This window comes from Theropithecus gelada, chromosome 1, assembly GCF_003255815.1.
Source record: "Theropithecus gelada isolate Dixy chromosome 1, Tgel_1.0, whole genome shotgun sequence".
Lineage (NCBI taxonomy): Eukaryota > Metazoa > Chordata > Mammalia > Primates > Cercopithecidae > Theropithecus > Theropithecus gelada.
Window position 1 is genome coordinate 127,876,810 of NC_037668.1, and position 21,894 is coordinate 127,898,703.

The window sequence follows — 21,894 nt, forward strand, 5'->3', positions numbered from 1 at the left end:
GGTTTTGGCCTGCAACTTTACTGCAACTTGTTTTACCAGCAAGGTCTTTGCTACCTGTATCTTGTGCTGACTTCCTATCTCATCCTGTGACTAAGAATGCCTAACCTACTGGGATCACTTCTTTTCATATATGAGTTGACCACTCAGTAAAGCATGAATGCATAAGCTCACATTCCATTTAGACTATGGAAAGTGTTTTTTCCACTAAATGTACTATACTATTCCGTTTGACCTAGGCACTTTGAGAGGTGGTAGATTAATAAATAGACTCAGTTAGTTGTGTTTTCCCTTAGAATGACAATTCTGTGGTTAAAGGGAGGGAAGGAATATAAGAAGGGGCAAGATGGGCTTCATTCAAGTAGTGAGGATACAGGATATAACCAAGACCTCTGTGTACTTTTGGATGAAAGGGAAGAAATTAAACTGGCCATGATATGGAACTAATTATGCAAGCCACTTGAGTCAAAATGTTAGCTACAAGTTCTAAATGTGTTAGAACTCCTTGATTTGGTGGAAAGAACTAAAAGCTATTGTTAGAAACGGAATGAAGGCTGCAGCAATATTGCTGTTTGAAGCAAGGACTCTCAACTGTTATTCTAATACTTTAATAATGCGACTTTAGAAAAAATCTAGCTTGGCCGGGCGCGGTGGCTCAAGCCTGTAATCCCAGCACTTTGGGAGGCCGAGATGGGCGGATCACGAGGTCAGGAGATCGAGACCTTCCTGGCTAACACGGTGAAACCCCGTCTCTACTAAGAAATACAAAAACTAGCCGGGCGAGGTGGCAGCGCCTGTAGTCCCAGCTACTCGGGAGGCTGAGGCCGGAGAATGGCGTGAACCCGGGAGGCGGAGCTTGCAGTGAGCTGAGATCGCGCCACTGCACTCCTGGGCGACAGCTCGAGACTCCGTCTCAACAAAAAAAAAAAAAAAAAAAAAAAAATCTAGCTTGTCTTCAAATTGTAATTTTTTTCTGTAGAGTGTTTAATTTACACCTTGGTAGTAGAATGGACATTGTGCACTGAAAGATCTTCCCTAGGTCACACCAGTCCTAGAGAGCCAGGGAGACCACAAAAGACATAGTAACAGTTGCAATTATCTTTGACTCTTGAGCTCCTAGCCTGTGAGTGCATGCCACTCCTAAAAGTCCAAGTCCTTTTCATTCATCCCAGGGGGTTCCCATGCTCTCCTAGTTCTTTGTTGGAGTTTTCTGCTCCATCCTCTGGTAAGCTGTACTCTAGCAACTGCTACTTCAATCATGTTGGTCCTCTCTTTCTGGACTTCTCTTTTCCCTCCACTTACTCATGCTCAGAGGTCACCAATTTGGAGCTAGGTCCTCTCCACTCTAATCTTTAAGGCTAATCTTATTAAGTCCCAGATGGCATAATTCTCCATTAGTTTTTACACCCTTTCCTACTGAGAGGACCTGAAGTCAGCTTCCTTCAGGTTGAAATCAGAGACATTTCGGTCATACACACAAAAGTATCCCTGCCCCAAAAATAATCAGCATCCTAAACTGAAGTACATGTCTTTCCAATAGTCTCCTATATCAAGGTGAGTATTCTTACTACTTGGGGTGCTTCTAGAAGTTCCTGGAGCCCCAGAATCAAAGGATCAGTTCTACAGTTGTCTCCCCATTTCTCCTAAAGACCCGCACACAAATACCCTGATCTGACAGCATTCCCAAAGGGTGCGAAGATGAGTGTGAAGATTAGGCTTCCTCCTACCCTACACCCTACCATCCTTTTCTTATTAAGGTGAAACTCTAAGGTAGCCTGAACTTGGTGCCTTTGAAGCAAATGGAGGTGAAAAATTATAAAGCTCAGATTAGCAGCCCAAAGCTCCTTGTTCATTGCAGAATCTGACATGAAGTAGAGAAGCATCCTACTGGTGAAAAATAATAATAAACTAAAGTCAGTGGTTTGGTCTTCAGTAAATACAAAAGAAAAAAAAAAAACTGACCATGAATCGGCTAACATTTAGGACTTCTCTGTAGGAGTTGAATATTTCTCCCAAATAGAGAGGTCAGTAGGCTGCCATGTAACATCTATTCTATCAGCTGGAACATTTTGCTCTTTAGTAGAATAAAGCTTGTAAATAAAGCTAAGCTCTGAGTTGTTTCCTCAGAGGAAGATCACGCAGCCTGCTTTGGTGGAATGTCAAGACGTAAGGGGAAAAAAGAGATCATCAATAAACAAATGCACAGAACTGAATTGTTACATTCTTTTTTGTGGACAAACCCGTCTTTATTTTGAGCCGTATGTTAGGGAGTCACTGCTTCTCCTTTTTGTAATTAACTTGGCACTTGGAGGCTACCATTTGTAATAGCAAGTAAGAACCTTTCGGTACATTTCCCCTGCGGTGCACCCATGGGGTACAATTTGTTTACATTCCATTTGTCACATGCACATTTGTGCTTAGTAGATCGTGGGATGGAGGAGAAGACCCAGCAGTCATACTAAGCTCAGCACAAAACTGAGGGTGTTTACCTTGCTCACTTAGAAGTGAGCTTACTGCCTTCAATAGCTCTGGGAAACACAATAATGTACTTATACCATTAGGCCCCAAAAATACATTTCCTTGCTTCCTCACACAAACAGATAAATTCAAAGAAAGGTAAATTCTTTGGTAAATTCAAAGAAAGGAAAATGGATCTGCCCCACACCCTAAAAGGTTGTGATTTTTATTTCATTCATATTCATTTCCAAAAGAGATACATAAATAAAGAATGGGGATAAGAATATAGCTTGATAAAAATCAAATGTCAAATGGGCAAACCATAGTATGTTAATAAAGCCTTGGACAAAATTAACACGAGATATTCATCTGGTTTGACCTTTGTTTCTTCTGAATTACTGCTATTATTCTGTTCAGGGACTCCCTTTAGAAGGCTGCTTACTATTGCAGTACCAAAATAGCTTAGGATTTCATATTTAATAATTCCAAGGCCTGGCCAGGCATGGTGGCTCACGCCTGTAATCCCAACACTTTGGGAGGCTGAGGCGGGTGGATCATGAGGTCAGGAGATCGAGACCATCCTGGCTAACACGGTGAAACCCCGTCTCTATTAAAAATACAAAAAATTAGCTGGGCGTGGTAGCGGGAGCCTGCAGTTCCAGCTGCTTGGCAGGAGAATGGCGTGAACGCGGGAGGCAGAGCTTGCAGTGAGCCGAGATGGCGTCACTGCACTCCAGCCTGAGCGACAGAGCAAAACTCCGTCTCAAAAATAAAATAAAATAAAACAAAACAAAATAAAATAAAATAATAATAAGTTCAAGGCCTATAAGGAAGAGTAGACTGCTCTTTGGAATTTTACTTAGAAAGAAATTTACACTTAAATTGCTTTTAAATGTTTTCTCTGAAGTATTTTTTATGTTATGAGGTTGAAATTAAATACATACAAAGGAATATTTTGCTGCTGAGTTTTTTGTTTTTTTGTTTTGTGTGTGTGTGTGTGTGGCTGATGGCCAACTAATGTAGGTACAAAGTGGCAGCTCCCTATGTCACTATTTGGGCTATGCTCTAGGCCTTCAAATTTCACAGGAAGTAAGGACTCTAATTAACCTCCAGCTCTAAAGGAGTTCCTATAGACCTGTTTCTGGCAACTATATTTCTTGGAACTTAATGTTCTTTTAAATCTCACCCCACCCACACCACTGCTTCACTGCATAATGTAATTCTTTCAGTCTTTACCCTGGGCACCTATTAAGCAATCTAACTCCTACAGTTAGAATTGTACCAAAAGGAAGAGGAGAAGAGAGAGAAGAAAGGAGAGAGGGGGGAAGAAGAGAGGAAGGGAAGAAAGGAGAGGGGAAGAAAAGAAAAGGGAGGGTAGGGGAAGGAAGGCCATAAACCCAAAAGAATTTCACTTTGCATGACAGAACTAATGATGAAATAACAAAGATATTTTATATTTTACACTATACTAGAGTAAAACTTCTAGATGGAAAATGTGCAGTTTTATTTTTTAGTTCTCTTTTTCAAGGCCTATCTGAGGCATGCAATAAACACTGGCCCTTACAAATTATCCATCTCTCCAAAGAAAGGCCATTAAATATTTTGGAAGTAAACTTTCAGTTGGCATCTTTCAAAACACTTATTTCCAAAAATCTTCAAGCTAGAATTACAATTGTCTGGAACCCAATCTGTTGGTAAATGAAACCTCAGAGCCTTCATTTTTAATAGTGAAATGGACTGAAAGGCAGACATACTGACAGCTGGCTCATTTCTTGCTTTGCCGTGTAAATCCACTTTAACATAACTGGCTTGCACCCTAGCTTTCAGAGTGATGGCTCTGCCTAGAAACCAATCTAATTGGATAATCTTATAGGATATTTCCATAGTGACAAAGAATCAGACCGAGCCCTCCAAGATTTCCATAGGGAATCCAATGGAAAGACAAGGAGAGTTATTATTTAATGAATTGGCTCCTTGCCCAAATCAGTCAGTCCATCTATGCCTCAATTTTCCCATCCTGGAAATGAAGATAGCTGATAGCTTCTTGGTTCATAGGAAAGAATGAGACTCTAGTCTTTCTCATGAACAAGTCAATTGCAGTATTAGGTTATATATGTTAAGAGAGGTATTCAGCATATGTAAAGGCACTGAAATAAAATAATATGACTGCAAGATTTAATATACCTTTCTAAGAACTGGACTTGTATAATAAGATAAATAGTAATAGTAAAGTTGCCATTTATTAAGCATCTATTGTAGCCTCTAACCATCTTTACCTAAATACTAATTTAATATTGATGAAAAAAATTTTGACATATTTCTTATTCCCATCATTGTACTCCCGAAAAAATGCACTCTCTCAGATATTAAGTGATTTTCTTGAGTTCACTCATCTAGTAAATGGAAAGGTTGGAAAATAAGCCAGTATCTCTGATTCCAAAACCATCTACATTCATTAACTAATGGAAGAGAAACAAGATTTTGATGTACATGAATTAGCTAAGGATCATTAATAGAGACAAACATATTTATAATATGTATGTGTATATATGTATACACATAGAGTCTTTGAATATCACATACCTTACATAATAACCTGGGGATGTATAAGCCTGTTCATGGACAATTTGGTAAGATGTCATTCCATTATCTACTTAAAAATCTGCACTTAGGGAAATTATTCAGTTTATCTATAATGATCTAGACATTCAGGGGCTGTGACTGTGCCATGTCCCCCTTACTTCCCTACACCTCCTATCCTGGAATCATTCTCTTGGTTAATTAACTCTTATTTGTCCAAATCTGAAAGACTCAAGCACTCAGCTCAACTGCTATCTCTGCTAGCATGACTTCACTGAACTCTGGCCTTCCTTGTCCTGATTGTGACTGGTGACATTTTCACTTTTCATGCATTATTAACTTGTCTTCTGTGTACCTCTTACCTTCTCCACTAAAAAGTTCATTGTCTTATTTATCTTTATCTCTGCACATAGCATGATGTCGTTACATAGTCAATAGATGTTTAACCACAATGTGATGTATGGATAGATGAATGACTATGTAATCAGAACTCAAAGTACTGGGCTTCCACTTAGCAGTGACATCTTTTTTAAATTCCATATTCAGTTCCCAAATTGTATTCCTATGATGGCCAAATTGTTCTTCAAGACTTTATGGGGGAATACAAGTATTTGAGATACAAATATGAGGTCCAGCAGTCCTGATGTCTACATTTGGGAGTCTAGTAGAGCTACAGACTCTATAACTTCTTTATAGGCAAGGCAGCTTCTCAATGATCAGCTTTAATTTCTCTATTTGCATTTATGAGATCAATACAAATTTGAGGGTATTTATTTTGCTTTACCAACAAAAATTGAGATTCAAACTTAAGGAGAAAAAGGGAATGTAACAAGTTCAGTTGTTAGAAGACACCCCACTTAGTATTTCTTTGTGTAAATCTAGGGCAAAAACTACCCAGATGCTAAAACTTTGAATCAGTTACTCTTTAAACTAAAATCACAAACTTTGAGAGAAAAAGGAGAAATAACCCTCAAAACAACAATCAAAAACAGCCCCACATTTTTTAAGCTCATAAAACAGCTGAGCACACACAGAAGCAATCTGGATAATTTAAACATCCAGTTTAGTATGCACTACCACATATTTGAATGTACTCAAAATGCTTTTGATTTCAGGAATATTTTTTGGTCCAAATATTTTAAACATTATGTTGAATCAACTGGCTAAAAACGAAAGTGTCAAGTAAAGGTATCACAGTGGAACAGCATTTTTAAATACACCCAAATCCGAAAACAATGCTGAGGGAAGGGCGGCTTCCCTACACTACTAACAAAGGAAGGAAAGTGAATAAGGCAAATGGTCCACACCGAATGCTCTTACTCATAACAAATACATCTAAAGTTCAATCTAGATGGTGTTTTTCATCCTCCTCTATGATACACACTGTACAAGGGTATAAAAGCACCAGAAGGTGTGGACGTGTAAGTGGGAAATTGATAGAGAAAAATGCACCATGCTGAGGTACCCTATAGTACTTGATCTTTGTGGAATGATGATTACAGACTGTTTAGCCTCCTGCTTTTTCTCCAGTTTAAAGCTATGATAATACTTTCTATGATGCTAATTATTTTCATGTCCATTTGTAAACTGAGTCAGAGGACACTAAGATATAAGATCTCAAATATGTTAAATATTGGTGTCTCATGTTACATGGACATGAGAAGGAAAATAAATTATGGAACATTTTCAATTTGTTTGATGGGTATTTGGGGAGACTTTGCTGTGTGCTTGGTTTGTTAATAGGTTATTTCTTATCTGTGGTTATTTTTGATAGGATATTAGATAACTTAGGCTGTGTTCAGAAAACAGCTGCACCTTTTATCTCTAAAAAGTCAACTGGTTTAGTTAAATATCCTTTTCCACTAAATGGAGCAGTTGTTTGACCTCTAGGAGACTTAGCTGGAAAGCACTGCATAGTTGTTTAAAGAGACAGCAGTATGCTTAACCACATACACTATTTGACTACATGTAAGTAGAATATTTTTTGTAGTGGTATATCTCTGGAATACTTTGCTTACAAAATAATTATAGTCTAATATTTAAGCAAATTTCAAAGAAAAAGTGATTGTAGACTCTGTTTGCTTACAAAATGTTATAGTGTAATCTTTAAGCAAATATCAAAAAAAAAATGGTTGTAAACTGTGTCCAGTCTTAAAAATCAATTCCACTAATCGTCAAAATGATTGAATTTGTGGGTCATGCACAATATAGTATTCTACGTCTGGTTAAACCTTGTGCTGTGGTGTCTCATTGCAACTAAGGAAAAAATCGAGGTAGGATAGTATGATGAATAAAGAGGGAACGTTTTGTCCAGACAGTTCTAGATTTAAATCCTAGTTTTACTGCTTATTAGATATATCGCCCATTGGTAGATTAGTTAATCTTTTTGAATGTCAATTTCCCCAATCCATTAAGTAGGCCTATAAGGTATTTGACACATATTGTACAATCAAATGGATCATAATGATTACCATCCAACAATTATCTGTTGTGTCCACTACGTACCAGTGTGCTCTAAGTACTTAGACTACAGATAAAAAATAAACCTTCTCTGCATGGAGGTTGCATTCTAGTGAAAGAAGACAGGCAATAAACCCCCCAAAAAAGTGTGTCATATAGTATTATAGAACATGATAAAGGTTAAAAAAAAAAATAGAGCCAGATAAGGAGGATTCGTAGTTTCAGAAAGAGGGATTTGTGGTTTTGCATAGTGTAGTCAAGGTGGCCTCATTGAGAAGGTAGCATCTCAGCAAAGACCCAAAAAGGTGAGGGAATGAGGCATGTAGATTTCTGAGGTAAGGGAGTTCCAGCGCAGAAGAGAAGTCTAGGCTGGAGACATAAATAAATGCATGAATCTTGGCATCTGAATGACATTAAAATGAGACTAAATGAGATCTTGAGAGTGAGTAGAAAGGAATAGAAAAGAAAAGATCAACAACTGCAGCTTTAGTGCACTGCAATTTTAAGACATTGAGAAAAGGAGAAAGAACAAAGAAGGCTGAGAGGGAGAGACCAATGACATGAGAATAAAATCAAGAGAGTGAGGTGTCCTGGAAGCCAAGTAAAGAGAGAAGGAGAGACTAACTCTGCCCAGTGTCTGGAGAGCTCAAGTAAGATAAGCATCTGTACTGTAGATTGTCTTGAAGCCTATTATTTTTCCCCATTTACTCTTTAAACCATAAAGCTCAAATTACCTCACAATGAAATGGGTATGTCATAGTACCAACAAATCAAAATAATTTTTATTTGATTTATGTGGTCAAATGTTTTAATTTGATTTGTGGTCACCCTACTCGCATACTATTTGTTACTTGCCTATAGCAATTAAATCCCTTCCAAAGGTCTACTAAAGAATAAAAGGGCGATGAAAAATTCACCTTGTCCAGTGATGTGAGAGAATAAGGGTCAAGGATTTAAAAAAAGAAAATAGAAACAGACTCATTAGCACATGGTAAATCTGAAAGTGAAGGTTTTTCTAATAATTCCTTCAGAGATGTAGTATAAAAAATAAACACCATATTCTTAGCATGACACTACTTCTGACCTCCAGAAGTCTGAGAATTATAAAGAGAGAAACATGGGAAGAAAAAGAGAGAGAAAGAAAGAGAGAAGAGTGAGAAGGAGAATGAGCATCCAGTTTTTTAACATGGGATCTGGTTTCAAAAAGGCTCTAGAGACATTTTTGACACATACATTCTAAAAATATTGACTTCCTGACTTTGGCATCCTTCAATTTTCTCCTGCCACTATTTCATTAGATTTCATTTCTTTACGATTTTTTATCTGAAATTTCTAATTCAAGCTCTATTTTGTACTTAATCTGGAACCTATCAAATTCTCATCCTACTCTCCAGTTGAACCCTCTTCTTGAAATTTCTTATAGATTTCTTCCTTATTGGTCATTCCCATTGCCATCCCCCTTGGGTTCTAACACATTTGTATTAGCACCTTAAATACTCCTCCTCTACTTACTTTGTCCTTCAGGTTCATCCAGTTTGTGGCCTCTGAGTTCAGACCTTCTGAAGGTGAGGAAGAACCCTGGGGGACCATTCCTTTTGTGGAACCTCGGTGATTTTTTAGCCTCTTTCTACAGGCTCTTTCTACGGACTCTTTCATAGTCACCCTTCCTGATGGATCTCTCTACCTGAATTTTCCCTGTTCCTGTATGTCTGAGAAGTTGGCAGTTTTATTACCTTAAAATATGAATCTGATCTTTTCTCTCCCACTTTCCCTGAACATCAGGTTCTATGTATAAATGTATATTTCTATCAATCTCTCTGTCTAATTTCTCCTTTCTGCTCCAGACAGGACAATCTCCCTTATGGACCTCTAACACATTGTTTCACCCCCTCTCATGCTTAGAAATGCCTTCTCTGCTTCTAAAGTCTACTTTCTCCCTGCAACAGCTTTCCTGCAACTCACATTAATCTCAATTTTTCAATTCATGTTGCATTCACTGCTAATCCCACACACTACTATCATTCACTATGATATACTACCCTGGGCTGAAATCATGCATTAGTTAGCACTTTGTTTCATCAGAATACAATAACGGTTGGTTTACTATTCTTTTTTCTTCTAATTGTTTTGAGCATGTGTCTTATCTCTCCAGCCAGACAGTAAATTCATTGTAAGAAGGAGCACTGTCTCATAATCTCTTATATCCCTACCTCCTGATATAATGTCAACTAATTGACTTTAACTTTTAACTCTTGCCATCCTCGTTTACACTGGTTGGAAAACAACAAAAATATTTAGTAAAAGTAGTTCAATAAGATAATTGACAGCAGATAGCACTCTATTATATATTTATTTTACAAAGGCTGAATTTGGTCATGAATATATAGTTAATATTTAATGAAAGCTAGTTCACTAACATATGCTGCTTTTTGAACTATAATTCTGGATGTTTTCTGATCCTTCCGTAGTTACAATAAATTTTATAAATCCACCTGAGACTTCTTTCCTAAACTCTAAATTCATATATCCAATTGCCTACTCAATATCTCCATGTAGAGAACCAATTGACTTTTCCAAAATCTATCCTCTCCCTCAAAAAAAAAAAAAAAAAAAAAAATCCTAGTTCATCAACTTCACTATCTCAATTAATGGCAACTTCTTTTTTTTTTTTGAGATGGAGTCTCGCTCTGTCACCCAGGCTGGAGTGCAGTGGCGCAATCTCAGCTCACAGCAAGCTCCGCCTCCCGGATTCACGCCATTCGGCACCCGCCACCACGCCCGGCTAATTTTTTTTATATTTTTAGTAGATATAAAAAATATAACTTTTCATATTTTTAGTAGATATAAAAAATATAACTTTTTATATTTTTAGTAGGGTTTCACCGTGTTAGCCAGGATGGTCTCGATTTCCTGACTTCGTGATCCACCCACCTCGGCCTCCCAAAGTGCTGCAATTACAGGCGTGAGCCACTGTGCCCGGCCAATTGATGACAACTTCTATTCACTCAGGCAAAGAGTGATTATGAATCCTCTCTTTCTCTTAAACCCCCATATCCAGTCCACCAACAGAATCAAAGACATCCATGGTACAACCAATTCCACCACTCTCATTGTTACCACCTTGATACAAGCCACCATCATCTCTCATCTGGATTACTGCAATAACATCCTATCTAGTCTTCCTGCTTTCGCCCTTGCAAAACACTCCTCTGCTCAAAGCACCTCAATGTCTTCTCATCCTACACAGAGTAAAAGCTAAAGTCCTTACAATGGCCTACTAGACCCTGCATGAATTGGGACCTGTTACATTTCCAACCAAATTTCCTGTTAACTCTCTCTTAGTCCCAGCTCTCTAACCACACTAGCCTTGTTCCTAAAACATGGCAGGTATGGCCCACCACAGGACATTTGCACAGGCCCTTCGTGATATGCTCTTCCCATAAGTATCCTCATCACTAACTCCCACTTCTTCTTCAAGACCTTGCTCAAATGTTGCCTTCTCACTGAGGCTACCTTAATGAGCCAATTCTAAATTGCAACATTCCCTACCTTAGCCATCTTTATTCTCCTCCCTGCTCTATTTTCTTTTTTTTTTTTTTTTTTTTTTTTTTTGAGACGGAGTCTCGCTCTGTCGCCCAGGCTGGAGTGCAGTGGCCAGATCTCAGCTCACTGCAAGCTCCGCCTCCCGGGTTCCCGCTATTCTCCTGCCTCAGCCTCCCGAGTAGCTGGGACCACAGGCGCCGCCACCTCGCCCGGCTAATTTTTTGTGTTTTTAGTAGAGACGGGGTTTCGCCGTGTTAGCCAGGATGGTCTCGATCTCCTGACCTTGTGATCCGCCCGTCTCGGCCTCCCAAAGTGCTGGGATTACAGGCTTGAGCCACCGCGCCCGGCCTTCTATTTTCTTTCCATAGATTTATCACTGTGGCTGATGAGAATGTGCCTCTCAGACATTGAACTACAGGAGCATAATTGACCCAAGAGTCCCACCTTGGGTCAATTTAAAAAAAAAAAAAAAATCAAACCTTTACTCTGAAACGCATTCCTATGGTTGCTTCAAGGCTATGCTTCCCAGGGGCTACTCCCAGACAGTGACTGAGCATAGCAAGAATGCTAAAATTCCTGAGAGACACTGGACCACTCTGGTTGCTGACAACTGATGGGTCTCACCACGTGTTTATTCATTCGTTTAGTCAACAATACTAATAATTGTTAATTTTTTAAGCATTTGTTATTCATTCTGCATATATTTATTGAGAACCTCTGATGTGTCAGGCACTGTGTTAGGGGTTTGGGATACATGGATGAACAAACTTTCTCCTCTCCTGGAACTTACATTCTGGTAGACAATAAAAGATTAAGTAAACAAAATATAGTAGATGTGGAAGTTATGATGTTATTCTGGATCCTATGAGAAACAAATGCCAAGATGGGTTAAATGTACAGAATTTTATGAGGAGAAATGACTGTATCAGAGAACATGGGAGGATCGGCAGAAAAGGCTGGAGCTAGACATGTCTAAGAGGCAGGTGAAAGAGAGAGGGAGGGACAGTTGAGTGGAAACAGCCTAATCTGTAGTGCAGACCAAGGGAGATTGTCAAGGCCATCAGAGCTCTGGCTCCAGGATTCCACTCAGGTCCTCCAGATTTTCCCAGCTCCAGCCTTTTCTGCCTACCACCCACATGAAGATGCCAATCAGTTGTTGCAACTCTGCTCCCTCTTAAATTCCCTGATCCTCTTTTTTTAAATCTTGTCCTCCCCTACACTAGCAAAATCTTGGGTTTTCCTCTAGCAGAAATGAGATTTGAGAAGTAAATTGTTTTTAGGAAAAGATCCAGACTAATAATTGGATGACTGCCCATTTGTTCTGGGCACCAAATATGCAATTCTGACTGAGATATTTATCATTACTGCTTTCTTGTCTTTAATTTCAGCCAGGATCTACAAATAAACAAAATCAAAAGTTTTGAAGGTTTGATTTTTTTTTTTTAACGCGTAAATATGCATCCAACAGTAAACAAACTTGGCCTACATCCAAACAATCCTCCTATTCTCTGGTCTCCCTAAGTGTCCCTTCTGAGGATGTATGAGCAAAGACAAACTACTCTCAAGTATAATTTCAGACTCTTAAAACATGGGTTTCACCTTATAGTGACTGACTTGGGATGAGGGCTCTGTGGTTGGGGAACTCCAGCCGATAATATGGGGAAACCTCAGTAGGGCCAATAAATTTCTCCAGAGGACCTTCCCACACCATTCTGCCCTAGGCTGTTACACCCAGCTGTAGTGTTCTAGGAGCTAGATGGACGAGGAGGCTGGGGGCCCAACCCCTTCTCATAAAGACTGACTTAACCTTCAGCCTGTGCCTCTCCTTGCCCTGTGTCCTTGGGCAGTCCTTGATGAATGCCACTTATAAAGTCAGGCAGCTGGAGTTCCAGTCCTGGCTTTGCTACTTACTAGCTATATGGCAAATTACCTCTCTGAGCCTGTTCCCTCATTTTTAAAGCAGGGATTATAGCACTTATCCCTCAGCACTTTGCAAGAATGCATTTGCCTATAGAGAGAATGCAACAGATATTAGCTATTATTATTACTAATATCAAAACTACAAAGGAAATATGTTCAATGTTTGGGTTGTCCTTTTCACCTCTTCAACTGAATGTCGATATGAAAGTGCTTAATAGCATTCAAACACATAATAATAAGGTAGTTGGTAATTAGGATTTACTTCAACAAAATTTAATCAAAGAACCTGTAGGGAAAAGAAAACAGACAGAGCCAATTGTACAGCTTCCCAGCCTCTGCTTTGACCTAGGAGTCCCATTGGGCTTGCCTGCCTTTTTCTAAAGAGGGGAATATCCACACAGTCCAGGGCTCCAGGCAGTTCCAGAATGTCTCATCACATTTTCAAAGGCTCACTCCTTTCTCTTGCGTAACTGGTGAGGTCAAAATGGGCACCTTCCTGAAAGCCAAGAGTGTCATTTCTGAACAACGTCCAAGAAAGAACTGCATTCCACAGAAATCCAAGTCAAGCAATAACAAAAGGTGGCACTTGGTGTTTAAGCCACACTAAATACCTTGGTGGGCCAACTTCTCAATATAGTCACATTAACACCTTTGAGTTCTCCATGACCTAAAGATTCCAAAGTTTGCAACAAATTGCTGAGCAGGTGGGTCGGGGGTGGGGTGTAGAAGGGGGAGAACAAACCAACGTAAATTCACCGCTACATGAAGTTTAAAGTAGCTATAGATTGTTGTATTATTATCAAAGCCAATCAGTGGAAGAAAGGCAAACAAGTGACTTGGCACTTCTGCCTCAGCCAAGGTAAGGCTCTCTCTCTAGAGGTAGAGAGCAGGTAAACGAGCTTGGTACAAACACACACAGACCCACACATCCGGGGATGGCTGTGTGTTGCTAGAGCAGAGGCTGATTAAACACTCAGTGTGTTGGCTGTCTGTGCCACTCCTGGAAAATAATGAATTGGGTAAGGAACAGTTAATAAGAAAATGTGCCTTGCTAACTGTGCACATTACAACAAAGAGCTGGCAGCTCCTGAAGGAAAAGGGCTTGTGCCGCTGCCGTTCAAACTTGTCAGTCAACTCATGCCAGCAGCCTCAGCGTCTGCCTCCCCAGCACACCCTCATTACATGTGTCTGTCTGGCCTGATCTGTGCATCTGCTCGGAGACGCTCCTGACAAGTCGGGAATTTCTCCATTTCTCCACTGGTGCAAAGAGCGGATTTCTCCCTGCTTCTCTTCTGTCACCCCCGCTCCTCTCCCCCAGGAGGCTCCTTGATCTATGGTAGCTTTGGACTTGCTTCCCCGTCTGACTGTCCTTGACTTCTAGAATGGAAGAAGCTGAGCTGGTGAAGGGAAGACTCCAGGCCATCACAGTAAGTCTGCGTACAGTTATAACTCATGAAGGTGGTTGCTTAGAGGAAGGCAGACCGTGGCCGGCTGCCCCTGTCGCTGAGCCCTTGTAAGTGGAAAAACAGAACTGTCAGCCTTCATGGACGCGTCTCTGTTTCTCTCTTAACCCTTATGACCCTCTGTAACTCTGGGGCTTCAGAACCTGAGTACAGGGCAAATGTTCTTGATTTTCAAAAAGGCTGTGCCTGCGTTTTAAACAACAATCAAAAGCTGTTAAGGCAGTCTGATTAACTATCTTTCACACTCTGTGTACCTTAGAAATGCAGTTTTTCCTTAAATGTTCGTTTGACTGGTCTTAGATCAAAACACAGATCCCCAACTTGGAAACTTTTTTAAGCTATGAATGCATCAAAAAGTTAGCATTTTTTTAAAAGAGAGAAAAAGAAATTTTAAAAATGACCTGAAACTTTGTATTTGTATTGTGATAGCATGTTCCAGAAAACCTAAGATAATTAAAATGAATGTTAGTATATGTAATTTAAGCATTAAACAAGAGAAAAGTAGGTAAAAGCACGTATCAGATTAATTCTAAGATATCAGTTTCCAGCAGAGTCACAAACTGAATAAGATCCTGATAAAGGAATGCAGTGCATGCAGTGGATTTGGAAAATATTTTGTTAATACCGAGAAGGAAAATCGTACATTTTTTATGTTTGTTCCGGGAAAAAGTCAAAGCAAGAAATAAATTACTTTTCTTAAATGATCCAGCTTTCTTTTTAATTTTATAAAGCCCTGTGTTTGGCAGTAACTTGAAAATCTGTGTCACAATCATTTATCATTAGCTACAACTTTTGATGTAATTGTTTTAAGAAATAAAAGATCTTTATAAAGCAATATCCCAGTTTCTCAGCGTTTTCTGCCACTGACATTAGGTATAGGAAAAAAATTAGTACTTTTTAAAAACTGATGCTAGATCAGGGATTTGTTGTTGTTGTTCTTAAAATTTTCATTGTATAGCTAATTACGCTAATCCTAATTTAGATTTTTTACTAAATTGATACAATGTCTCAGTTTCACCCAGAAACATTCAGTAAATTGAAATGTCTTCTTAGCCAGTAGTAAGACACCAGAAGTCTATTGATAAGGTTGCTACTTATCCTTAAAACAATGCTTTGCTAAATGTCTAGCTTCTAATTATTACATTTTCCTCTCTTCAGAAAACCTTGATCGGGATTGTTGTTTGTTTTGTTTTGTTCTTTTTTGTTGTTACACTGAGACACCATCTCAGCTGTCCTGCTTTAAGGGACAGGAACTCGGCTCTGCTCTGTTGTTTTTGGCACGGGCCTGTTACATTACAGCTGTTGTCTAAAGGTTACTTTATTAGACTGCGTGAGTTGTGTGGTCACAAGCTCCACTATTTCTAATGCTTATATCTCCTAATTAGCTAATTGAAATAGACAAGTAGACCCTTGTTCTGAATTTTCCTCTTTCAGTTGGGGCACACCCTTGCTCGAGCCCTTTTTCCCTCCAGTGCACCTTATAACTCTTACCAAAACCACACATTTCCAAAGATATGGCTGTATACAGTTATTTCTAAGGCTAGGAATCTTAGTCACTGAAGGTTCCAATTGCAAATAGAAACAGAAAATCGTCATAATGCCTTAAAAGCCATCAAGAGAGTAAGTAGGTTCCTGAATATACAGATGTAGGCTTTTTTGATGATTAAAAAAATATTTGGATTATTCCATCAGCCTGAATATATCCCATTAGAAAGGATTAAACAAATCTCCAACGTAAGATCACAAAGTAATTCTAGCTTGGAAGTAATCTACTTGTATAAAGGTTGTAGGGAAAAAACTGGAAAAACTTTATGGGAACAAATTTCTCATAAACCAGCCTACACCTCAGCAGGCTAAATCCAGTCACATTTGTCACCACCTAGAGGAAAAGTGGAGCAGTGGTGTGTCCATGGAAACAGCACATCCAGTCTCCTCCCTCTTGGACGCCCTGGGACATGCCAGCTTTCCTCGCCCTCACCCTTGCCTTGCCCAGGAAGCCACCTCAGCTAGTCTCTTCCCCTCTAGGAAAACAAAATCACAGAGTATGCAGAGAGTTTGCAAGAATTATTTCATTTTTGGAAGTACTTAAGCCTCAGAATCTCCAATCTAGACTAAAACTCAGTGAGAATCTTTGCATTTTAGCTTTTTCCTCCTGTTTACCTACACTGGAAATAATTTTTTATATTCTTCAAGAATGAAATCAGAAAAATGCACCCAGACATACCAACACATAGACCTCACTTTGGAAGAAAAAAAAGAAAAAAACTTTTACACTATAGGATTTATTTCATTTTTACATTAAAATTTGTTTCTCCAATGACTGGCTATAAAATAAAATAATCTTCACAGTTGTATTTATTCTATCTGGTTTCAAGTGCCTAAAAAGTCATTATGTTCACTGCAAAGAATTGAAAAAATAAATTGAAAAGAGAATTGAAAAAATAAATTGAAAAAATATACCTAGAATTTGACAGAACCAAGATCCAAGTGCCCATCTTTTTCTTTTTCTTAAAAAAAAAAAAAAAGATTAAACACATTAAGTAGTTGAAATGAGATACTTAGGTTCTCAAATTGAAAACTAAATAACTATCGTGAAGCCATTCATTTCTCATATCAGATCAGTAAATTGAATTTTTGATTAGTCAGACGTCTTCTCAAAGATTTAAAGAGAATAAGAGCAAAATTATGATAGTATGTAGAAACAATTGTTCAAGGGTAGGTACTTCAGTTTGGGTGTACCAAACATAGATTCTATTTTACACAATTGCTTTCATGTTCTTCCTTATTACTTTATCCATGCACCAACTCTTCCCTTACCAAATTAATGGTCAAAGTACCCCTTTGCCTAGAAGTTCAGTTTTCAACTATAATTTTAAAGCAGGGCTGCTTAAAGTTAATTAAATATTATGTTGATCTTTAAAATGTCTCTTGAGGCCCTTTTCAAGTCAGTACACATTTTTAAAAATAGTTGATCTTTCTACAAAAGGAGAGTTAACTGGAACTCAATAGTATTTTGAAATAGACTAGTAATTTGAAATTCACCTTTAACAATACTGGAACTGAGGATACCAATGACTCCAGCACTCTCGAGAAGCATGAGATGAAGGACTGAATGTACCACTGACAGAGTTATCCCTGCAGAGTTCCTGTCTGAAAGTGAACGTGGGCCACACTGAAGAACAATGAAAAGGCCCAAGGAATCTCTCCTCAAAAACACAAAGATTCCCTTAGAATGAGTGACATTCCGTATACTCTTGACATCTCCTCCACAGCTAATACATTTTCTTACCCCCATGCCTACAGTGACATTGGAAAATACCATTACAAATATGAATATGCTCAAACTGGAAAATTAGATCTTAGACTGTCTTGTGACCAGAGACTCAGTTCTATTTGAAGGATGAACTCAGAGGAAGTTAGGCCCAGCTACTCGGAGGCTGAGGCAGGAGAATGGCGTGAACCTGGGAGGCGGAGCTTGCAGTGAGCCGAGATCGCGCCACTGCACTCCAGCCTGGGTGACGCAGCGCGAGACTCCGTCTCAAAAAAAAAAAAAAAAAAAAAAAAAAAAAAAAAAAAAAGGAACCAGAATCCACTTTCAGAGAACAGACTCCACTGAGGAAAAGAGAGTAAGAAGAAAGCAGACATTTTATTCTCATCCAGGCTTGCCTTTAATTGTAAGGAATGTGTGTTATCAACACAGTCTCTCATGCCTCTATTCAATTAATGGTTATTAGGCACCTACTATGCACCACACCTTGTGCATTTGAATGAAAAGAGGTGAAATAAGGGGAATCTGGAGTGTGAGGAGTGGGGATGGGAGTGCGTTGTAAGTTTAAATAGAGTGGTCAGGATGGGCTTCACAAAGAGGGTGACGTTTGAGCCTAGACGTGAAGGGGTGAGTTCTGTCAAAAGTTGGACAAAAAAAATAATCACAAGTACAAGCACCTGCTTAGGACTGCCTCCATTTGGAAAGGAGCCATATAAAGTCCTGACACTGGAATTTAAGCAGCAGAGCCAGATTTTGCTGGCCAAAGCCACTCATGATGAAAAAAAAAAAAAACAAACCTCTCACATTTCCCCAGATCCACTCCCTACTGCTTTCCACTCCCAAATACCCAAATAAGTTTTTCTTGATTTGTAAATATAGGAATTTAAGAGGCATGGAGTTCTTTACATAAAACAGAAATCTCCACAGTACAGAGACCAATATTAAAACAATAACATGAACACAGATGGGTTCTAGTTACTTCTTTAGCACATGTTCCCTGTTACAAGTGTCTCCGAGCACTCTACCTCATCTTGTTCCCTTTTTGTCAATATCTGGGATCATCTAACAGTCAATAAGGCAGTGGCCCAAAGCAAGACCTGCCGTGTGATTTGTGGGGCCAAAAACACAATGGAATGTGGTGGCCCTTGTTCAAAAGGTATTCAAAATTTCAAGGCGGTGACAACAGAGCTTTGATCTAAGTGCTAGGCCCTTCTGAGCATGATGCCCTGGGTGACTTCACAGGTCACAAACCCAAGAAGTCAGCCCTGCTTCTGTATTCCAGACTGGCCATATATATTTTTCCTTATTCGCTCTATCTGAATCAGTGAGAGAGTAAAAACAAGTGTAAACTAGCCTGGGTCTTTAACAAAGGCATACCTTAACATGTGTTTGGATCATTGTATTATTTAGAGTTCTAAGGAATTCTTAAAGTACCAGTGGCCAAAGAATGTATAATGCCCCATTGTTAACCAACATATCTCATGATGAAGACATAGTTAGAGGAACAACTTCTAATTTGTCATGAGCTTCCAAAGAAATTCACATGAAGATGGTACATGAAGATGTAGCAATCTTCTAAATAAAAAAGTCCCATGCCACAATAGTCAACAATGTAACCTCAGCACAATTTTCCACAGTGCTGTACCAAGATTACATGTTTCTTCCAGAGACAGAAAGGTTTCTTCAAACAAATGTGGTATGCCACACTTCTTTGCCAAACATAATAGCCCACCCATAAAGGAGACCATGTGATGAGGTATAATAATTTTGATAGCTCATTAAGGAAACTGCTTTTTGATAACTAGGGAAGGTTTTTCCACTGTGCAACAGAATGATAATGCTACTTTGCTAAATCCTCTACTGACAAAGATCCCCATGAACTTTCTGAACATTACTGGATGGTTGAAAGGAAAAGCTGCTTCTTTAGAAAACTATGATTAAAACAAATTAGAGAATAAGCATCTAAGACTAACCAGAGTATAAACAAATGTAACATAGTTCAATGCTAAAACTGCAATAGGACTTCCACTTTTTAATCTACAGTCTCCAACTACCTACCCTCTCTTAAAATGAAATAAGAATATTTTAATTTATTTAAATGATAGTAATGTCATTTTGGGAAGAGACTCCATGAACATTTACTGCTTAAGAAGTTCCCTTACCCAGAACCCTGTGGCATGCACATTTTCCTAAAACATCATCAAAGCAGTTTGAGTGAGATCTGTAATTATAGTTTCTACATAAAATCCCAGGGACTGAGAGGATTCAGTCAAGCCACTTAAGACACACAGCTAGGTTATCCTCAGAAGTTCTGAATGGAACTTAAAACTAGATTCTTCTGTCCTAAGCATCAAGTTTTCAACCTATTAAATGTATCAGTGATTGACACAGGATGATGTAACATAGCAAAGTGGGCTACAACAGCTATTATTAATCAAATATGCTAACAACTGTGGAATAAAATGGACATCTCCTAAGAAAAAGAATTGTGAGATTTCTAACAATAATAACAGTGCCTATTCTTACATAGCATTTAGGCTATGAAAAATAAAACTTTCACATCCATTTTATCTCATTTGTCTAATTAGTCCTATGAGTATTTTCAAAAGCATATGTTATCATTCCCGTTTTATAGTAGAAAGCCAAGGCCAAGAAAAGCTAAGGAATTAGTCAAATGTTGGAACTTGAATCCATTCCTCTGCTTATCGGATTCTCTGACCATCATGATAAATTTTTATAAACATCAAAATCACACCCCTGACCCCTGTTCAGGACTTCCTCAGATTTCTGGCTGGGCACGGTGGCTCATGTCTATAATCCCAGCACTTTGGGAGGTTGAGGCAGGCAGATCACTTAAGGCCAGGAGTATAAAACCAGCCTGGCCAACACGCTGAAACCCAGTCTCTACCAAAAATACAAAAATTAGCTGGGCATGGTGGTCCATGCTTGTAATCCCAGCTACTTGGGAGGCTGAGGCACGAGAATCACTTGAACCTGGGAGGCAGAGGTTGCGGTGAGCCATGATTGCGTCACTGCACGCCAGCCTCGGTAACAGAGTGAGACTCCATCAGGAAAGGAAAGGGAAGGGAAGGGGAAGGGGAAGGGAAGGGAAAAGACGGAAAAGAGAAAAGGAAAGGAAAGAAAAAAGAAAAGAAAAAAAGGAAAAGAACTTCCTCAGATTTCTGTTGTTCACGCTTGTGAATACAGTTTGAAGTGGAGTCAAGAGAAGAAACTATGGAGGTTCTGCTTTGCTTAACCACATTTTCTAACCTGAAGCAGTTCTCCACCTCTGCAGTTTCCTCCTACTTTCCCCAGTTTGCAAGGAATAGAAGTGGGCAAGAAGAGATTGTGGTGTCATTTCAGAAGCATTTGTTATTGTTTTAAGAGGGTTGGAACAGAATCAAAGTGATTTTTCAGAACACCTAATAGTTCAGGCCCTTTTTGCCTCTGCCTTCCTCCCCATCCCACATCTTTACGTAGCTTCTTCCCTCCAGCCAGGAATTCTCAAGACAAAGACATCCTTGCATCTTTCACAGTTCCCTCAACAAAGAGCTCAACACTAGCTGGAGCACCAAAACAAAACAAAACAAAACAAACCGTCCTGAGTGGGTGAATGAATGAATGAACAAATACAATCAAGCTGAGAAAGGGTGAAAGCTAATGATTGTCTGGCCTACTGACAGATTTTTCTTCACTGAAGACCTGGCCAAGTTTACCATCACCCCTTGATTATTCAGGGGTTTGTTTTGTGTTTGCTGTTTATCCTGGTTTTGTTTTGTTTTGTCGCTATTTGTTAGAACAAACAAGATAGGGTAGACAAAGGAATAAATAAGTAAAACACACACTGGATTCTGTTTAGAGGTCTGTTAGAATGTGTTGTAAGGTTGGGAAAGAAGACTACAATTATTTGATAAATGGGGTTTAGAAAATTTGTGCTTTTAATTCACCCCATAAATAGTAGTGATAACCATGCCCAATTCCCATGGCTAACTTAAGAAGTAGGATATTTCAAAGCTAGATGCAGGCATAATCATTGGAACAGAAGAAAATGTAGAAACTTCTTTATCCATGTCCTCACTCTGTTAACACCATGCTCAAGCTCACCTTGAGCTTCTCCTTGAGCACTTCGATAGCAGGTGGATCAACACCCCTTAAAACACCCTTTTCCATTTGAGAACAACTCTGTGGGTTAAGAGTTCTGACATA

The 21,894-nt window shown here is 39.0% G+C and overlaps 1 protein-coding gene across 1 annotated transcript in view; it reads left to right on the forward strand.

Moving 5' to 3' along the window:
• The first annotated feature begins 13,592 nt into the window (after positions 1 to 13,592).
• PALMD (palmdelphin) overlaps positions 13,593 to 21,894 on the forward strand; it is a 48,715-nt gene continuing 40,413 nt past the window's right edge. The window contains exons 1-2 of the mRNA XM_025359442.1: positions 13,593 to 13,816; positions 14,276 to 14,384. Of these exons, the coding sequence (XP_025215227.1) occupies positions 14,340 to 14,384 (45 nt within the window). The 5' untranslated portion in view covers positions 13,593 to 13,816; positions 14,276 to 14,339. The remainder of the gene's footprint in view (positions 13,817 to 14,275; positions 14,385 to 21,894) is intronic.